General features: G+C 38.4%; 1 protein-coding gene across 1 annotated transcript in view; it reads left to right on the top strand.

The window, feature by feature from the left end:
• The window catches only part of TSPAN12 (tetraspanin 12), a 65130-nt gene that overhangs the window by 31928 nt on the left and 12025 nt on the right, over window positions 1–21177 (top strand). The window contains exons 6-8 of the mRNA XM_029234182.1: window positions 5809–5883; window positions 9502–9609; window positions 14099–14242. Of these exons, the coding sequence (XP_029090015.1) occupies window positions 5809–5883; window positions 9502–9609; window positions 14099–14242 (327 nt within the window). The remainder of the gene's footprint in view (window positions 1–5808; window positions 5884–9501; window positions 9610–14098; window positions 14243–21177) is intronic.

Genomic DNA, 21177 nt, shown 5'->3' with positions numbered 1-21177 from the left:
TATTCTATCGATGATTTTTTTTTTTTTTTAAGAAATCTCTCAGCACGTTCTAGACCCACTCCAGTCTAGACTGCTGAAGTTGCTGCCGTCACGAGATATCCCCTTTACTACCATTCTGAGATTTCCTTTGCCTCCCTTTTGTTTTAGATCCCTTGTTTCCTGGAATCCAAGTCATTGTCCTACTCTGTTTAGTCTCTCATTTGAGGTCGCATATCTTCCAGTAGTTTCCTGAAAAACATACATAGGAAATACATTTTTTAAAAAGCCTGCATGCCTAAAAATGGCTTTAAATACCCTTACAGGTTAATTCCTTTTTTTAAAAAATTTTAATCTTATTGGAGTATAGTTGATTTACAATGTTGTGTTCGTTTCAGGTGTACAGCAAAGTGATTCCTTTCTACATATACATATATTCATTCTTTTTCAGATTCTTTTCTCATGCAGGTTATCACAGAATATTGAGTAGAGTTCCCTGTGCTATACAGTAAGTCCTTGTTGGTTATCCATCTTATATATAAGTAGTGTATTTATTTTTGAATTTTATTTTATTTCTTTATTTTTTATACAGCAGGTTCTTATTAGTTATCTATTTTATACATATTAGCGTATATATGTGTATGTTAATCTCAAGCTCCTGATTTACCCCTTCACCCCACATTTCCCGTTGGGCAGCCATAAGCTTGTTTTCAATATCTGCAAGTCTGTTTCTGTTTTCTAAATAAGTTCATTTGTGTCGTTTCTTAAAAATTAGATTCCGCATAGGAGTGATATCATACATGTCTTTCTCTGTCTGACTTAACTTCACTTAGTAAGATAATCTCCGGGTCCATCCATGTTAATTCTAATGGCTATAGAATTATAGGTTGGAAATCATTTTTTTTCCTCAGAATTTTGAAGACATCCTCCTGCTGCCTCTAGCTTCCAATATTTTATTGAGAAATCCAATGCTCTTTTGGTTTTGAACCTCTGCGGAAAAGGTACTTAAATTTGAACTCCAATTCTGTTTCCCATATTCTGCTTTATCCTCAACTATACCTAGTGTCCCCAGTCCTGAGACTGTTTTACTGGTTCCACAGAATAACCCCTAACTTCTTTACTGGTAGGGGTGGATAGTACCCAGCTACATAATGTAGGGGAGGGGACCTGAGGGCTCTAACTTCTTCCTAAACAAGTTTTCAACAAATCATCCTTTTTTTAGCCCTACTTTCACCCACTTCTGCAAGTATCCAGGGCTTCCAGCACCTAAGCATTTGGAGGGACTCTGTACGTGAATCAGGTTGTTCCCTACTTTCTCCACTACCGATTAAGCATTCAGCTTTTGGGGGACTGCTGAGAAATTTGCTACTCAACTGTTTGTTTTGTACCTTCCCAAATATACTTGCTATTGTCTTCTTTCCCTTTTCCTTTATCTCTGGGTTTATGTCTTTTAAAATATCCCTTTATTGTTTTAGTGAAACTTCAACAGGGAGAAGGGATAAGGGCGTGTGTTTAATCTACTTTCTTTAGTGGGAGATCCTGGGGAGTGGGGGAGGTGTCAGGGAAGCAGCTCATTTCTATAAATGAATGTTTCTTTCAGAAAAGACCTCCTGGAGATTTTATTCTTTTGTCTGTACACATATAATGAGATGAAATAATCTTTAATACGGGAAATGAATCCCCCTTATTTCTACTGGAGGATGCATTGACTTACAAGTCACCAAGGGTTAAATAGGAAGGTGGGATTTCATGCCTTTACGTTCCTCCTCAAATACATCCAGGGGACAAAGGGACTAGTTAAACTGTGCCATTCTTGCCATTCTGTGGCCAACGCTTTATTTAAAATAACAGACGAATTGATTTCAGTATTTTTAAAAAAGAATTTGGTTTCCCACCCTCCACGCCCTTCCTGCCCTCGTTTCCTAATAAAGATCTTTTGAAAAATACCAGCTATTTTCTCACTGGACAGGGATTTTACTAAAGATTTTACCAAATAACTTGTGGGTTTAGAAGACTCTTTAGAGTGAGTGACGCTAACAGTCTTTAGGAGGAAATGAACAGTTTTACTTGTTGTCATCCCCCAGTCATAGTTACATCCATTCAAGAAATATTCACTGAGTACATGTTCTATGCCAGGCAGTATGTTAAGTATTTAAAACATAATATCTCTTGTACTCATGGAGTTTATATTCTAATAGATACTACAATATGGTTAATAGTGGCTACCCTTTAGGTAATGCTTCCTGTGGGACAGCACTCTACCTGGTTGAATCCTTAGTGCAACACTGCAAGGTAATTTTAACACTCTCATTTGACAGATGAGGAAATTGAGGCTTAGTGGTTTGCTCAAGGTCATCCAACTGGTATGTAAAGGAGCCAGAATCTGAAGCCAGGTCTATTTTATTTCAAAGCTCATGTTCTTCCATTTGTATAGTTGAAAAAAGTCAACAAAGCAATTTCACCTACAGTGTTTTATCTAATCTTCTGTTATCTAAATCAGTAAGGACACTCATTTCTGAACTGAAAGGTAATTATTCTCGGCTTGAGAGATTTGGTGAAAAAAAATCACTAATTAATTGCATCATTTTGAGGGTATATCTTATTATCAGCTTGCCTTACTTGATGCAGTTTTTGCATGAACATATATTTAGGGATAAAACTTATTCATAGAACACAAATTTTAGTTTAATTACAGTAGAAGAACTTAGCTGTTTTAAGAAAGTCTGTATCAACTAATTTTTAAAGCAAATAAAATAGTTTGTTAATGCAAATAATTGCATTCTAAGTCCCTTGTATAAACACTTTCTCAGGCTTTATTTATTTAAAATGTTCAGTTGATAGTAGCTCAGGAAAGATGGGGAGAGTCTGCATATGGATCCTTAACTATGTAAATTGTCTTATATGTTTAAAGGCACACTGGACTATCATACTATAATCCTCCAGAAAGACACACAGTAAAACAGAGAGGCAATGTAGTACAGAAATGTGTAAGCAAAGTCAAGGGGAGTCAAATGTTAACAAGAAACTCAGAGCTCAAATTAGTCAGAGAAATTCAGGGAAACCTGAAATTGGTTTTTTCAGTTGGTAAGCTGATCATTATTTCCACTGACATTTATTAAATACCTGCTGTGTGACAGGTCCTGCTTCGGCACTGGGAATAAAATAATGTTTACGAACAAGATCCCTGCCAGCCAGAACCGATGGTCTGGCAGGTTAGTGAGCGCAGTGAATTGTGGGTGAGGCAGCCGACTGGTTTAAAAGCTGAAGCCTCTGAAGCTTGATATACAGGAGACAGAGATACCCTGACACACAAGGGGAAGGAGAAGGGTAAAATGGTAAAGAACAAGAGATGAGATACTGGAAAACAATGATGAAGAAGAAACTGCGGCACACTGTAGGGAATGAAGGTCAAATCCAGGAAGAAAGGGCAAGTCCATATTGAATTGTATTTCACAAATGAGTTCAGAATTGCATTTGTATAATGCTTTACAAATTCAAAATTTTAAATTTTCCGAAACAATTTCCCATGTGTCAAATCAGCCTAGATGATAACAGTGAAGAAGACTTTATTTTTATCTTCATCAGACAGATGAGCAAACTGAAGTCAGGGCAGTTTAATGATTTTCCAGAGATCACAGTGTGTTACTTCAGTCTGCTGACTCCAAATTCAGAGCTCTTTCCACTGTTCTAGGACAGCACTCATGGAGGAGAGGGGTGAGTTGCCCTGCAGACTAGCTTGGTACAGACCATCTCAGCCAACCACGTGTGTTGGGAAAGTAAGGACTTGACAGACACATACTGACGTCATTAGGAGAGATATACACGTGTTTCAATAATGCTGAGGACAGCAGACGGTTCTGTAGTGAAATGTGATATGTATGTACCCTACCTGCCATAACAGAGCTCAACGGGAGTTGTTGCTTAATTCTTCGCTGGCTTTGTTTTATTTAAACTGTGGATTAACACCAAGTTTTATAGATGCCTCACTCAGATCCAGCTCTTAAACTAGTGACTGAGTGATTCTCTGTTCAGTGATCAACACGAGGGTGACTAGGACTCAGAGCTCCCTGAAAAAGAAAATGTAGGCGTAGGGCTTCCCTGGTGGCGCAGTGGTTGAGGGTCCGCCTGCTGATGCAGGGGACACGGGTTCGTGCCCCGGTCCGGGAAGATCCCACATGCCGCGGAGCGGCTGAGCCTATGTGTCCGGAGCCTGTGCTCCGCAACGGGAGAGGCCACAACAGTGAGAGGCCCGCGTACTGCACAAAAAAAAAAAAAAAAAAAAAATGGAGGCCTTTCCTGATCACCCAGTCCAAGGCAGCTCCCAGTCTCTTTCCATTGTATCACTCTGCTTTTTTTTAAATTTTTTTATTGAAATATAGTTGATTTACAGTGTTGTGTTAGTTTCAGGTGTACAGCAAAGTGATTCAGTTATACATATATATATAGCTATCCTTTTTCAGATTCTTTTCCCTTATAGGTTATTGCAAAATATTGAGTAGAGTTCCCTGTGCTATATAGTAGGTCCTTGTTGGTTATCTATTTTATATATAGTAGTATGTATATTTTAACTCCAAACTCCTAATTTATCCCTCCCTCCCTTTCCTCTTTGGTACCCATATGTTTGTTTTCTATGTCTCTAAGTCTAGTTCTGTTTTGCAAATAAGTTAATTTGTATCATTTTTTTTTTAGAATCCACATATAAGCATATGATATTTGTCTTTAGACAAATGCTTCACTTCTGACTTACTTCACTTAGTATGATAATCTCTAGGTCCACTCATGTTGCTGCAAGTGTAATTATTTCATTCTCTTTTGTGGCTAATGTTCCATTGTATTATATATCACATTTCTTTATCCATTTATCTGTTGATGGCAGGTTAGGTTACTTCCATGTCTTGGCTGTTGTAAATAGTACTGCTATGAACTTTGGGGTGCATGTACCATTTCAAATTATGGTTTTCTCCAGATATGTGCCCAGGAATGGGATTGCAGGATCATATGGCAACTCTATTTTTAGTTTTTGAAGGAGCCTCCATACTGCTCTCCATAGTGGCTGCACCAATTTACATTCCCACAACAGTGTAGGAGGGTTCCTTTTTCTCCACACCACATTCTGCTTTGTTTTCATATATTCTTATCTATTCATATATTATGTAAAAAAAATTTATTGAGCACCTACTTTGTGACAAGGAACACGGTAAATTTCTGCCCTTGATAGAGCTGTCATTCCAGTGAAGAGGAATAATCGATAATCATCACTACCCGAGCCTTCCACCCTGACTGGCACCATAAATGGAGCGGAGGATTCATGACAGCAGTGGAGTTGTTTTAATTCTGCTGGAATTAGTGAACTTTCAGAGAACCTATTCTTTCTCACCCTTTTACTGTTTACTTCTGTAAAGTGACCTCCGCAACTGGAGAAGTGGCAAGGAAGAGCACAAAGAACATGGCTGCAGTGGTCCCTTTAGGGCTCCAAAATTTATTTTATTATGCACGTTCTTGAGCAAGTCCTATTGTATACTTTTCACATTAATTTCTTCATTTGTAAAATGAGGTAGTCTTATCCATTGAGTGAATTAATTATGAAAGCATTTGATAAATGAAGCACCATCCAAACGACCCACTTAGGTGAGTATTGAATGCTGTCTGCCAATGTCTCAAAATTTGCTGAAATTTTCCCCATCTGCTCCCAAGGGAGGGAGCTTCTTGAACATGTGCCTCCGTTTTCTTGTCCTTTGAATAAACAACACTGAATAATATTTAGCTTGTCTCTGATGACCATATTTTACTTTGATTCTATCCTAACAGCATTCATTTTCTGTTCTTCTACAGTATTTTGGAAGTTTACTTGTCATTTTCTGTGTAGAACTGGCTTGTGGTGTTTGGACATATGAGCAGGAAATTATGGTGAGTTCAAAATGGAATATAACCACAGTCTGAAACAATATTCGTTCAGCCTTTTAAATCAGATACTCTGGAGTTGTTAGGCACATGACTATTAATTTGAATGTTCATGCTATCTGGTAACAATGAATACTCCCAATACTTCTGAAATGTAGCATTTTCTTTTCTGTGTCTAAAGCATAGTTCCAAAGCATAATTTGTAATTTTTCATTTCCTCTATTCCTATATATATCTTTAATTCCACAGATTGCTTAAACATGGATATAATAGACTGAAAATTATATATGTTCTAAAATAATTTTACCATCTTCTGAGTGTATAATAGGAAATATTCACATTTGCAACAGGACTTGAGAAAAGTTTAAAATCTACATGAAAACCTTATAAAATGCTGACTGCAGCTGTACACTGATGGCTAGGAAACATGTATCTTCTGTTTGCAGCAAGCCAAACCATCTTCCAAATTAAGAAGTGTGTGTTAGAATGAATGAGAATAAGAGTTTCTTAGCCTTAAGATTTTACCAGTCATGTTCGGTATACCACTCACACTTCAGCTCTGCTCTATTGGGCATTATTACTTATTTAATGTTTGCTCACTTCATTGGTGAAAATTGGTGCATTGATTATCAATGAGGTTGAGCATCTTTGCATGTCTGTGAAGTCTGGCTGTTTTTGTGGTGGCAGGTCAGATTCTTCCACTGTGAGCTTTGTAGAGTAATCCTGTTTCAGGAAGATGATGTTTTTTTTCCCCCAACATGTAGTCTTTGGACTGTCTACAGCAGGAGTCCACCAGGGTGATTCTTTAAAATGCACATTATAGGGCTCTAGGCCAAAGCTGCTAGATCGGAATAGAGGAAAAGGCAGCGACTGAGTATTTGCATTTGTGGCAAGTTCCCCAGGTCAGTCTTCAACATTTTAAAATTTAAGAGCTCTTAAGAAGCGAAGCAGATTCTTTTTTTTTTAATTTAATTTAATTTATTTTTTATACAGCAGGTTCTTATTAGTTATCTATTTTATACATAGTAGTGTATATATGTCAATCAAAATCTCCCAATTCATCACATCGCCACCACCCATGAAGCAGATTCTTTTACATTTGTTTCTGAGAGGCATTTTGGCAGTTGTGTAAGAAAATTGAAGACATCTCTGGTACTGATGCAGTTATTAAAGATTCTATGGTAAATCTGCTCCTGTACTGTGACACTGTTTTGAATGCTAAGTGGTAATTACAGACTAGTGGGTACTCTACATGCTTCAATCTACATGTAAACGATGCTTTGGCACTGCTACACAGCTGAACCCCTCTGAAAACACTCATGCTTTCAATGTGTGACAACTCTTAGTAAGAAGAGAGAATTTATGGTTATTTTTTTCTCTATTAAAAATTGAAAAGTCAGGGCAGGTTCTAACTAGTTTAATATAAAGTTAAACACTATCTTCAAAACAAAACCTCCTCTTACAATAGGAATGCTCTTGTTGTCTTTGAGAATCGTATTTTCACACCATCCCTAGAAACTTGGTATATTAAGGGAATGAAAAAGTGATTGATTCCAGGGACTCAGTTTTGGTGTCTTACTAATTTTTTCTAATTTCAAAAAACACATGGATCTCCTTAACATTCAAGCAATGAGTAGTAAATTGTATAATTAATTCTTGATCTCCTCATCTCAGCTTTTGTGTTCTTTTTGGTAATTAAAAGGTTTTTAAAAATGAGTTTACTTTCTAGTGGATTTAAAAAAATGGCTTGAACAGTGTTTATATCATACTAATATTTGATAAATTTCCTAAATTATAACAAGTTTGAAATGAATTAATTTAAGGTATTTGAAAGGAAATATTTTGACTCTAGTATAATTCTAAGGAACTTGAGGAAACAGAAAGGAATTGATACTTTTTAGATACTTGCTTCTATTCTGTGAAGGGGCCATCTGCAAGTATTTTTTTAGTATCACAATGGTACTAGATGGGTGCACACTGCCGTGCCCGCTGAAGGCATACATCACTGTTTTGCTTGTGTAAATCTTCCCCCATTAAGTCACCAGGATAAAACAAGGGCTGTTTAAAAGTGAAATGTGGAAAGTAGTCCTTTAGGAAAAACGTTTGTCAGAATTTTTTTTTTTTTGTTATTGCCTTTGCACTAATAGCAACGTGAATGAAAAGTGCCGTTAAAGTTTATGAGCTGCGAAATTTTGCAGAACCCAGACTTTGTATAGAATGGGCTTTGTGCTCTTCTCTGTTCCATACAAGGAGCCAATACATGTGTGTTTTCCTTTATGGCCAGAGCACTGTATTTTGTGCCCGAACCTCAGTGACCGCCTGTGTTTCTTGCTATATTTGGTTTCAGATCAATTGTGGTCACAAGTGGGAAACAACTTATATTTATTTTGGAAAATAACTTAAAAATAAGACTGTTCTAATAACCAAATCAAGAGATTGGGCATCAGGCAGCCTATTTTCCCATTATTTCTGTTTTTTGTATACATGTTCACCTCCCATTCATCATTCCTTCTCTAGAGGAAATCTGTCAATCATGTTAACTGTTTCAGATTATAAATTTCTAGAGAGTTTATTTCACTTCTATTTATTTTATGTTCAAAAGGATATGAGATAATAAGAATTTATAGTGCATAGCTTGAACTTTGGTTAGTTCTCTGAACTTTGTTGGAACCAGATGAACACACGGTATACCCAGTCAGCCCATTATTTAGGGAACAAAGTTGTGTGCCCAGGTGTTGGGGTGTTTTCTTTTGTATTGTACATTTCCAAGTAATAAAAAAGAAAATTAACAAAGGAACAAAATGAAGACTTTCTGTGGCCAGGAATTTTTAAACTACTATTGATATTGCTTTTTTTTTTTTTTTTTTTTTGCGGTACGCGGGCCTCTCACTGATGTGGCCTCTCCCGTTGCGGAGCACAGGCTCCGGACGCGCAGGCCCAGCGGCCATGGCTCACGGGCCCAGCCGCTCCGTGGCATGTGGGATCTTCCCGGACCGGGGCACGAGCCTGTGTCCCCTGCATGGGCAGGCGGACTCTCAATCACTGCGCCACCAGGGAAGCCCTAAAATCCACTTTTTGAAAAGTTTACAGACTTATTCTAGAGTGAGGCTTGGCTTGAGCTGAACTCTTTCCCTTAATTCTTCTCCCTTTATTTTAGTACCATAGTCTGCAGTCACTTCAAAGAACCATTTCATAGCATTACGAACTCAAATGAAAGGGCATTTTGCAGCAGGGACCACTTGTTATGAGGAGCTCGGGTGTATCTACAGAACATATAGGTGTATCTACAGAACACACAGCTTTCCTTGTGATTTCCTTGAACTTGATATCGGCATTAAGTGATTTCTCATTATTTTGCTTAATATGAAGTACTTCCTCATTTAGTACAAAAATCTACAAGTAGAGATTGTTTGATAAGTATTTAATAACGCTGAGCTTAATTTAAGCCACAAACAAATACAAATTTAAGGCAGTGTTGGGCAATGGCAGTACATTCCAAGTAAGTGTGAGTATGTGGGTGAGTCTATGAGTGATTGTGTTTGTGTGAATCTGTGAATGTATGTGTGTCTGAATGTGGCTGTTTGCACGTTACAGTTGTTGATACTTTGTCTTTTCTATCGCTAGGTTCCAGTACAGTGGTCAGACATGGTCACTTTGAAAGCCAGAATGACAAATTATGGCTTACCGAGATACCGCTGGCTTACTCATGCTTGGAATTTTTTTCAGAGAGAGGTAAGTGCTACCTTTTCTGAGGTAGAGGGTATGGAATAAATGGCACGCTTTCAAAACAAGTGTTCAAAGCTTTGGCTTTGGTCACTTTCCCTGTGCTGAAAAGTTAAGCCGATGATTCGGTTACCACTGGTGTAATTTTTTATTGAGAAACACTTTAAGTAGCTCTATGCCCTGCTTTTCTTCCACCATTTCCGCTTCATTTCCCACGGTTCACATATATTTTAGAATCTTCTAAAAGCCCTTTTGCTAAAGTAAATTTTCCTTTTTTAATGAGAATTCCTTGATAATTACCCAAGCTCTATTTGAATGGATAATTTTTCATGATTTTTAGAGCTATCTGTAATTTAAACATCATTTGAAAGTTTAAAATAATGGGTCTTATTTGGAAATTAGGACTCAGCATATCATTAAAAGCACGAACTTTCTAGTCAGAATGACCTTCGTTCAAATTCTGGCGCTGCTGCTTACTATTACATGAGCTTCTGTAATTTACTTAACTTCCTTAAGCTTCAGTCTCCTCATCTATAAAATGGGGATAATAAAAGTACCTACCTCCTCCAGGTGCTGAGAAGATTAAATGGGATCATAAGTTATTGTTAACAATAACATTACAAAGTTAAGTGCTTTTAGCTTTTCTTACCTACCTTCCATATAGCACTGCATCCCATTATCCTCTCAGACAGGGACTATATTTAGATGTTTAAAATCTGGTGACTTGAAGTTAACCATTGATTCAAACTAAGTTCTTCTCCCAAGCAGTTTCCTTGCGATTGGAGTGACATTCCCAGATGACCAAGTCTATCTCTTTCTTTTACTGGCATTTAAAGCTGGGCTCCAAAGCATTTGAGAATCAGGGTCTTGCACAATAGATGTCCTGCTCCCTGCTCAGTTACTCTGTCTTGGATACAGGCAGAGGTTCAAGTCCAGGATAATCTCCAAATCTGGCTCTTTGTGTCACAGTTGTTGAGATGGTGAAAATTATCACTGCAGCACAGATTTCCTGTTTATTTAACTGCTTCCTGACTTTGTTTGTTTACTCTTCATTTGTACTAAAAACAACGTGAAGGGAAAATAAGTGAAGCGTTAGGGAATTTATAATAAGCTGTGTTCAGCTACTACCCGGAGTGGAAGCTTCCTAGAGCTCTTTATTTTCTGACAATTGTGATGTGGACCATGATAATCCAGGTCAAAAAACAAAATGAGTTTTTTTCTAATGGTACAAAGAGGGCGCCACCCTAGGTAGATAATGTACAGCGCTACAAATGATAGCCCACATATTTTTAGATTTGTTGTATGGTAAGTTCCCTCCTTTACATCATAGGCTTATTTCACTCCAGAGGAGGTGGTGAAGACCTCCGGGCCTCCTGAAAGAGTTTTTAAAAGCCCCTTGTATTAGTTTGCTAGGGCTGCGGCCATAACAAAGTACCACAGGCTGGGTGGCTTAAACAACAGAAATTTATTGTCTCACAACTCTGGAGGCTGGAAGTCTGAGATCAAGGCATCGGCAGGATTGCTTTTTTCCTGAGGCCTCTCTCCTGGGCTTGTAGACAGCCGAAGTCATCTCCCTGTGTCTTCACGTCATCTTCCCTCTGTGTCTGTGTTTAAATTTCCTCTTCTTACAAGGGCATAGGTCAGATGGGATTAGGACCACCCTTATGACCTTATTTTAATGCCTTCTGTAAAGACCTTCCCAAATATGGTCACATTCTGGAGGTTAGAACCTCACCGTGAATTTTGGTGGTGGGGCGGAAGGACACAATTCAGCTAACCACCTTCTCCCAAAATAAATTGTAGAGCAACCTTGTCAGGCTGCAGTTTTCCTGACTCCTCATTCGGTGCAGGTCTGGGCATGTACTTCACTTTAGTGGACTCTCACTTAAGCCCTAGTGATGTTTATTTAATACCTTTAAAAAAACTGATGCTAAAAACTGTATTTATTTATTGATTCTAACATAGAGGTTGGAGTATAGGCTTGAGAACAAACAGACTCCACCGCTGGCTGGTCTGTGATCTTGGCAACTTACTTGTCCTGTTCCTTAGAGCCTCAGGTTCTGCTTATGTAAAATGGTGGTGGAATTTTCTGGTTTGACAGCATGTTAGAAGAGTGGCCCCATCTCACAATGTGGCTCTAAAAGAGGCAGCAAGACTCCAAGGAGATGTAGACCATAGTCATGTGTGGCTTAAGAATGGGTTTGCTTAAGGGAGTTTCCAGGAAAATTTTCGGTATCAATTCAGTATCTTCTATTGATGAAGAAAAACAACCATGTAAAAAGCAACAATATCTCAGTGACTTATTAAAATAAAAAAAAGCATCTGGCACAGAACATGCTATGCATAAGTTATTTGGAAAAGTCATTTGTGTGGAGCACCTCACTTCCTGAGAAGGCCAGATAAATGGGCTGTTCTATTGTGGACAGAGTGAGCATGTTCCAAGAACTGTCCTCCTGTCAGCAACACAGAAGAACACATGACATTAGGAAATGAGAAGTAGGTTTCTTCTGCGTACAAGGATTTAAAAAGACTGACTTGGAAAGGTAGTAGTTTATGATTTTTAGAAAGTGGTCATTTTACTACATGTATTTTTTATGGATACTCAATGACTTACGTAAAATACATGATGTTAACTTATGTTTGACTTAATTGGTGATGTTTGTGGTATATTTGTGGATTTTAGGACAAATTTATAAGAGGGAAATACTAAAATTATTTTTAAAGTTTCTTGGAAAATTTTAGTATTACTCATAGCATCAGTATTTCATCATTTATAGTACTCAGGATGATTTTTTTCTCTTTATTTATTTATTTTTATTTTTTAACATCTTTATTGGAGTATAATTGCTTTACAATGGTGTGTTAGTTTCTGCTTTATAACAAAGTGAATCAGTTATACATTTACATATGTTCCCATATCTCTTCCCTCTTGCATCTCCCTCCCTCCCACCCTCCCTATCCCACCCCTCTAGGTGGTCACAAAGCACCAAGCTGATCTCCCTGTGCTATGCGGCTGCTTCCCACTAGCTATCTATTTTACGTTTGGTAGTGTATATATGTCCATGCCACTCTCTCACTTCGTCTCAGCTTACCCTTCCCTCTCCCCGTATCCTCAAGTCCATTCTCTAGTAGGTCTCTTTATTCCCGTCTTGCCCCTAGGTTCTTCATGACCATTTTTTTTTTTCTCTTTAAAAATTAGATATTAGGCTTCCCTGGTGGTGCAGTGGTTGAGAGTCCGCCTGCCGATGCAGGGGACACGGGTTCATGCCCTGGTCCGGGAAGATCCCACATGCCGCGGAGCGGCTGGGCCCGTGAGCCGTGGCTGCTGAGCCTCTGCATCTGGAGCCTGTGCTCCGCAGCGGGAGAGGCCGCAACAGTGAGAGGCCCACGTATCACAAAAAAAAAAAAAAAAAATTAGATATTTAAGCAAGTGAAAAAATGTAAAATGATTTTTTGTATTTCCTTGTTTCATTTTACGTAAGAAATTCAGAATTCTTTAAAGTTTATTTTAGTTGAAATTTTGAAATGGTGGATTGTGATATTTTACAATACAGTGTTAATCCTGAGCACAGGTTGATTTGTTGGGCTACATAATTTTCAAAGCCAGTCACTCCTGGCAAAATCCTTCTCCGTGACTGCCTGTACATAACCCTTGTTTCTGACTATATGGAAGAGTAACTGCCCTCTACCCAAGGACAGAAAGTTTTCATAGTTAATTACTCTGAATCTAATCTACATATGTCCTTAAGCAGGATTTCTAAACTTTGACCAGAGAAGGTTTTTGTTAACAGTTGGTGAAATGAGACTAAAAAGAAACAAAGACAACATAGTTTGTCTTAAATCCAACTTTATTGACACTAAAGACACATCATTTCTTCTGAGATTATGGTGATAGAATATGACAGTTTTTTTCAAGATTCTCACTCAATTGAATAAAAATTTGATGACCAAACCTATGTTTCCATCTCAGAAATTTTTGGAAATTTTCTGGTTAATGAATCGAGTTGGGTAATCTCTGTGATGTGGGCTGTTGGCCAAAAATCTTTCTACAGAGATTGCGGAAAGTTTTAATATAATATTTGAATTTGTTAAGCAGTTAAGTTGGTAACTAGGCAATATGCAAATAGATTGATCAACTATTCCCTAGTAGCTAGAGGTTTAATGTTAAATGTAAGATTTCAGCTATTTGTTTTGTTAGTGTGTATTAACTTTGCTGCTATATGATCACTTGTAGAGGATTTTACATTTGGGGGGAGGTAAGACTCAGTCATGCCTGATCTGTCTTCATGTGTTACGGGCATTATTGTTCAGAATTGTTCCATTATGGAGTCCTCTATTACATTTCTGTTGTCAACATAAAATGTGCACATATCATTAGGCGATGACAGAAGTGACTTTAGCTCTGGGTGCAAATATTTAAGAAATCTAACGTTCAGTCTCCCATAAGTTAAGAAAATATTTTTGTTGTTTCTGAGCCTGACCAGTCATTCTTTTGCAGTTCAAGTGCTGTGGCGTTGTCTATTTCACCGACTGGCTGGAAATGACAGAAATGGACTGGCCCCCAGATTCCTGTTGTGTTAGGGAATTCCCAGGATGTTCCAAACAGGCCCACCAGGAAGATCTCAGTGACCTTTATCAAGAGGTAAGGCCATATGTCATTAACTTATCATGGAAGTAAAGAATCAACAACATGCCAATGCAATTTTCCTCTTCTGTCTAAATATGAGGGACCCGAAAATTGTTTTCCTCTGAAATGTGGAGAAAGAAGACAAAGCTAAAAGTTAATATAAAAATCTGAATACTAATCACATTTTAACAAAGGAAATTTGGAAAGACTAGGCTTTAGAATTAATTGGATTTTGAACTGTATTGTCTAGAACCAAGCTCTATTGCCACTTCCTAAGAGCGCTTTAAAAACAGACATGCAGAGTGTGTGACTAACTCCGGACATTGGGGAAGACAAGGTTTGTAGTTCTTGAGCAGAATGTGTATTTAGGGCTTCCATATAGACTAAAACTTGGGGGCGGGGGATGGACAAAAAACCCCAAAAAAACAAAACCCAAAAAACCCCCCAAAACCCTTCTACTCTCCAGAGAAAACGCTGTCCTCGACTCTTCAGGTCCCCCTGCTGGCTAATATCAGTGATGTTAGTTTTAGCTGATTTAATGAAGTTAGATGCTCAGTGGGATTAAAGTCACTTATCAAGTGGCTAAGAAACTCGCATATTTATGTTTTCCGGGAGAATTCATCAGAATCATCTGTTATTCCTTTGTTAGCAGAAGCTTTCCTATTCCTTCATCTTTAATGGTGATTTTCAAACTTTGTTAGCAGAGAAATCCTATTTTCAAATTAAAATCTAGAACTACACCATTCCGGTATAGTAGCCAATAGCTACAAGTGGCTATTTCAATTAAAACAAAATAAAATAAAAATTACGTTTCCTCAGTTGCACTAGCCACATTTTAAGGGCTCAACAGCCACTTGGGACTAGCAGTTCCTGTGTAGGCCAACACAGATATAAGACAGTTCCATCTTTATAGAAGCTTTCATTGTAGTCTTGGTCTAGAATGGAAGCTCAAAATGTGAATCAGGTGGAAGGGAAGCTGCTCAGGCTGATGGGCTGGGATCATTTCCCAGATACATCACCAGTCAAGTGTCTGGGTACCACAAATCATATTAACATAAAGTAACAATTTATATCATTCATAATATAATACACACATACACACACACACACATCTGATTTTCCCTAGAAGTACTGTCCTTGTTCAAAACATCTTTTAGGCTGTCTGCCAAAGTCAGTTGTAGAGATGCTCGAAAATCAGTTTTATTAATTTATAGTGTAAATTAATGAATTTGAAAATGATGCTGGATTACCCACACAAATGTTTCATTTCATTCATGTCTTAGAGATGAATAACTTTTGACTGTTAAAAAGTTCATCTTAGAGGACAAGCCTTTGCCACATTTAAGGATACCCAAAATGAAGTGCTTTGGCCTCTGAAGGCAGGCCACAAAGAGGAGTGCCAAATATCTTTAAGAGATTCAGAATTGTGTTAGTCTTTCTAGGACAGGAAAGTACCACAAAGTGAGTAACTTAAACAACAGATATTTATTGTCTCACAGTTCTAAAGGCTGTAAGTCTGAGATCAAGGTGTCAGCAAGGTTGGTTCCTTCTGAGGCGTATGAGGAAGAATCTATGCCTGTGCCTCTCCCTCAGCTTCTGGCCGTTTGTTGGGAATCATTGGTGTTCCTTGGCTTGTAGAAGCATCACCCAGATCTCTGCCTTTGTCTTTACATGCCATTCTCCCTGTTTGCATCTGTCTCCAAATTTCCCTTTTTCATAAGGACACCAGTCGTATTAGACTAGGGGCCCACCCTTCTCCGGTATGACCTCATCTTAACTAATTATATCTGCAAGGATTCTATTTCCAAATAAGATCACGTTCTGAGGTACTGGAGATTAGGGACTTAACATATGAATTTAGAGGGGATGAAATTTATCTCATAACAAGAATTGTTGAAGCAACTGAATAACTCAGGTGTTTACGTTAAAAGATAATCAAAATACTTATAGTCGTGCCTCACACTACTGGGAAGTGTTGTGTTTGGATGTTATCATTTTAAACATATTATGCTTAGTAGCATTTTGGCTTTGAATGAAAAGGAATATACAAGATATTGTATATTAAACGAAGAATTATTGAGTCAGTGTCTCTGAGTTCCTCAGTGATTATGTTACATTTTTTTTTCTGAGTGAAAGGTAAATATTGGTTGGTGTCTGTAGTAGGGATGGTCACCTAACAAGTTCACCAGTTAAAGTCCTATTGATTTCATAAAACAGGAAATCAAGCTTAATATTTCTAAGATAGTATTAGGTGCAGATGTAATTGTGGATATTCAAATACATAACTTACCACTAGGCTTTAAAAATCAGATGATTACAAACAGACATTTATTTATTAAGATGTAAGGCCCAGGGAGAGCCTCCTCCTGGGATAATAAACCATTTTGCAGAAAAATCCAAAACCAAAATACCCCAGAGGATTACAGTATAGATGTAAGTGTTGACATGTGAATTGAAACCTATCCACTTTCCTCGTGTGAACTTAATCCATTTGTTAGTTTTTAGGAGTAGCAAGTCAATATGGGGAATTATTGGGCTACATATGTAATAATTTCTACTTTCTTTAGTGATCAACACCGGTAACATGATTATAACCAATATTGATCCTGAGAATGACAAAACATGAATGAATTTACCATATCTTCCCACAAAGTCTGAGTATGGACAGATTCACTTCAGTTTTATTATTTAGTTGAAAGGCAGTCAATTAAACATTTAATAAAATTTTTTTGTGTACAAATGCAATTCGCTTTTGCTAGTAGTATTCATAATGAGACACTTTAATTTCAGGATGTCTAGAATTGCTTGTTACATGAATTTTAAGATTAAAAGAAACCACACTATTGTGCAAGTGCAAATTGATGCCCGTGTTATTTTAAAAGTTTTCTCATATTTTCATCAAAAGACTTCGGAAAGCAAGCTGACATTATCAGTGACGAGACGTTCTTTAGACAGACTTCCAGCAGAGACAGAGGTTCATTTTATGAGAGTAATCTGCTTTTGCATTTTACAGTTAATAACAGATGCTGTTATTGGTAACATAGTGCATAATTATATGCATAGTTGACTTACAAAAGTAGCTTTATGGCAAAAGTACAATTAAATCCATCATTAAAAATAAGACTTAATTCCACTTTGCCCAGGAGAACATACGTTTCCTCGTTGCAGTGTGCCCAGAGATCATCCACCTGAAAGATGAGGGGTCTGAACGTGTGAACAAGTGAGGGACAGCTGTTGGTATTTGGGAAATTTATTCTGAAGTAGCAAGTACTGAAAGGAGATATTTTAGAGGTCTTCAAAGTTCATCATTCCGAACAGGAACTAGACTTATTCATTGTTGCTCCAAGGGCCAGAAGTTACAGGAAGGAAATTTTGAATCAATAGACGGAAAACCTTGCTCATCAAAATCCGTCCAGTTGTGAGAAAGGTTCTCTTGTAAAGTCGTGAGTGTCTCATCACTAAAAATATTAAAGTCAAGGTCAGATAACTATGTCATTGGTGGGTAGAATGGATTTTTAAATTAAGAGTGAATCTGGACTAGATGAACTTCAAGGTCCCTTTTATCTTTCATATTCTGTAAGCTTAGAGATAAGAACTGACTTTCTTCCTGTAGTCTTTCTTCAGTAGTCTGAAATCAAGGAAATAAATCATTCTCAACCATCTGGTGGCCTGCATGGTCCCTGACCCATATGTCATATTTGAAATCTGTGAAAAATGACAGAGCGGAAATATAGCAACAATCGCACATTTTAAAAACATTTCCATCAGTGGTATTGTTGGGTTTGGCACACAGCCCCTCAAATATCCATAATGAGCTATCCACTTGTATAAAAGTATAGATTTAAAAGTATAGATTGTATAAAATCTTGTATAAAAGTATAGATTTAAAAATCTATAAAACTATCTCTGACCCTCAATTTGGTTCTATCCCATTCATTCATTCAAACAGTTTTGAGTGCCTCCTGGGTTCCAAGTGCTATTGTGAACGCTGAAGATACCATGGAAAATGTTTCAGACAAAAAACTCTCCTCCAGTATAACTTATGTTCTAGTTAGGGATATAGACATTTAACAAGAAAAAAACAGCAATAAAAAATCATTTCAGGTGGCGGTAAGCACTTTGAAGACTCTGAACAGGGTCATGTGCTAAAGAATGGCTTTATTGGTGAGGGAATTATTTAAGACAGGATGTTTAGGAACAGGCTGTCTTAGGAGGTGGCATTTGAACCGAGATCAGTTGGTGAGAAGGATCCAGCCATGCAAAGATCCATTGAAGAGTATTTTTTTTAGCCTAGGGAACTGCAGTGTAAAAGCCCCCCTGGAGGTGGCCTGGACCAATGATTCCTGACTGCTTCCTACCCTGCAATTTGGGACCGTTTGTGTAACCACACTGTCTAAATAGTGGGTGTGAGACTTGGCTTCAGCAAAACCTCAGACTCAGAGTTTAAGTTGGTAAACTACAAGACTGAGATGCGTCTTTTCCTTCTTTCACCTGCCGAGTTTTCCATCATATCAGTTACTAAAGTTCTAGACTTGATTGGAGAATAAGACGAGAGAGAGAATAAAGAAGGCTGGTAGAAAAAAAGTTTTGGTAGAACAGGGACTTCTAACCCCTTGCCCATGGACCTGTGTTCTTGGATGGGCTTCAAGAGAAAAGTGGTATTGTTGAAATTGTTTTTGATATTTTATATGCATTTTTCAGTGAGTAGGATCTATAGCTTTCATCAGCTTTTCTTGGGGCTCCATACCTAAAAGTGTGAAGAACCACAGTTGTAGGGAATAGTTGCAGTGTTTGTTCTCAGATAGGAAAGGAAGAAAAAAACACCTCCTCAAAGAAACTGAAATGGCATTTTCCTCCTCTGTATGCCACCTCAAGAAAAATAAATGGATGTAAACAAGCTCACAACAGGCCCTACTTCAAATGGACCAACTCAAAATGTAAAACCAAGAGGGAGAGAGTCAAGTAAAATATACTTCCAAAACCACATTTCTTTGTTTTGTAGTTAGGAGAAAAACTACTGTTAAAAGAGATTGACTGCTTCTTCAGAATAGTTATTCACAGAGGTTATGTAAGGGCCGGACAGAAAGATGGTTTCTACGAAGCTGTGTGCCTTTGGGACACTTCTTCTTTGGACGCTTAGTCTTGCTATGTTCCATGGCGTATTGGGTTTGAATATCAAATACTCTTAATAATTTCCTTTGCGGCAAATGATTTTGCTCCACGCCATTTCTGCCTCTTTAGAAGGTTGTTTATTTCTTTTCTGAGTAACAGAAAACCTCTACATAAAATAAAGAGATGGAAGAGGGCAGGGGTATGAATGTGAAGGGGATGTGATCTTTCTGAGTCCTGACTTACCAGATGAAGAACCCAGATGGTGATGGTGTGTATAGGTCTCCAATGCTCACAGATAGTAAATGGACATGCAGGGGTGCTCCCCCAGGTTAAAGCTGGGGGCAGCTCATGGTGACCATGTGGGATGGCTTGTCTGAGGTTTTTATTCTCTCAGCTGTGTATTAACCTTTCTGTGAGCTGAGAGTTAAAAATTCAGCCCTCACCCAGACTGGAGGTCCTTCCTCACCCACCTCCTTTGCACGCTGCTGTCCTTGGCAAATGAAATTTGTTTTATAATCCAGGTACAGTTTTGGGGGGAAGTATCTCAGCTCTCAACACATTTTATTAACACTCTTCCCCTGTCATCATCTTTGTTAGAATTAGAAAGGTGAGTCAGTACTATATGTCTGCTTTGACTAATAGAAACAACTTTTATAATTTTCACACACAGCATCCTATGCGTAGAAATATTATCTCAGCACTTCTGAGCCAGAGGAATAAACATGACAGAGTACTGTGGGTACAAAAGGACATGGTGGGGAAATGGGGGTGTGGCCTTATGGCAATCTCTACCTGGTTGTGGGATGGATTATTTTTCTCCCAGGGAATCCAGCTCTTAAGCTGCTAGTGAGATTCTTCTTGGGACCAAGTAAATTTCCACACCCCAAACAAAATTAGGGGCAAGTGTTGAAAGAGAAGCCCAAGGCAGGAAGCAAGAGGTAACAGCTTAGGCCCCTGGCCAGGTACCATCCAGTTGCACTGATGTGAGGTTGATCACATCTGCATAGAAATGATCCTCGCATCAGTGGCTAAAAGAAGAGGTAGGAATGAGATGATCTTGATTGGGACACAGGAAGGAGCCTGACACTGGGTGGGCAGTCCTTCATTGCCACTGTCTTTGCGATTGAGATGTGCAGTGAGAGCCCACAGAGCGGGTAGTAGTTCACCGGGCCTCCAATCTGAAAGCTAAGCAGGTGTTAGCCAGTTGCAGAAATCATTTGGGGGGTATGGGGCCAAAAGGGCATTTCAGGCAGAGGCAATGGTGCAGAGTTGGAGCTGGAAGCAAGACAGCACAGCGGGAGCACAGGCGTGAGGAGGGCTGGACAGGGCAGACGCTGGCTTATGAAGAGCCCTGTATATCCTGCTAACGCATGCATTTTATCCTGAAGTCTGTGAGTAGTTGCCGAATGAAGTGACAAACAGGTTCACAAATTTGAGACATTGTTAGGAAAGTAAAACTGAGAACAGAGTTGTCATGGGATTCTGATTTATTAATAATGAAGCTCTATTCTCAGATAAACACACAAAGAATCTCCTGCCCAGATAGTGAACCATAGGCAGCTTTCAAGCCCAGTGGTTATTTAGATGGAATATACCTAAGAAGTTCCATTCTCAGTTTTCTTTTGTATAAAGGCAAAGACCCTCCCTCGTGCCTCTCTGCTGACTTCATTATCTCCTCCGTAACTGCTGGCAGGGATCAGGTTGACTCGGACTTGGGGTGATATCTGTTTTATCATCTGAAGCCCTGTAGGACGAGTTTGGTCTTGGTGGAGGGGGGATGAATCCCTTTTATATTCAAGCTTCACTTGATCTAATCAGGCCTTGAACTATTCTGCCAG

This window comes from Monodon monoceros, unplaced genomic scaffold (assembly GCF_005190385.1).
Source record: "Monodon monoceros isolate NGI ecotype Baffin Bay Population unplaced genomic scaffold, NGI_Narwhal_1 Super_Scaffold_2, whole genome shotgun sequence".
Lineage (NCBI taxonomy): Eukaryota > Metazoa > Chordata > Mammalia > Artiodactyla > Monodontidae > Monodon > Monodon monoceros.
This window is presented reverse-complemented; position numbering and strand designations above follow the sequence as displayed.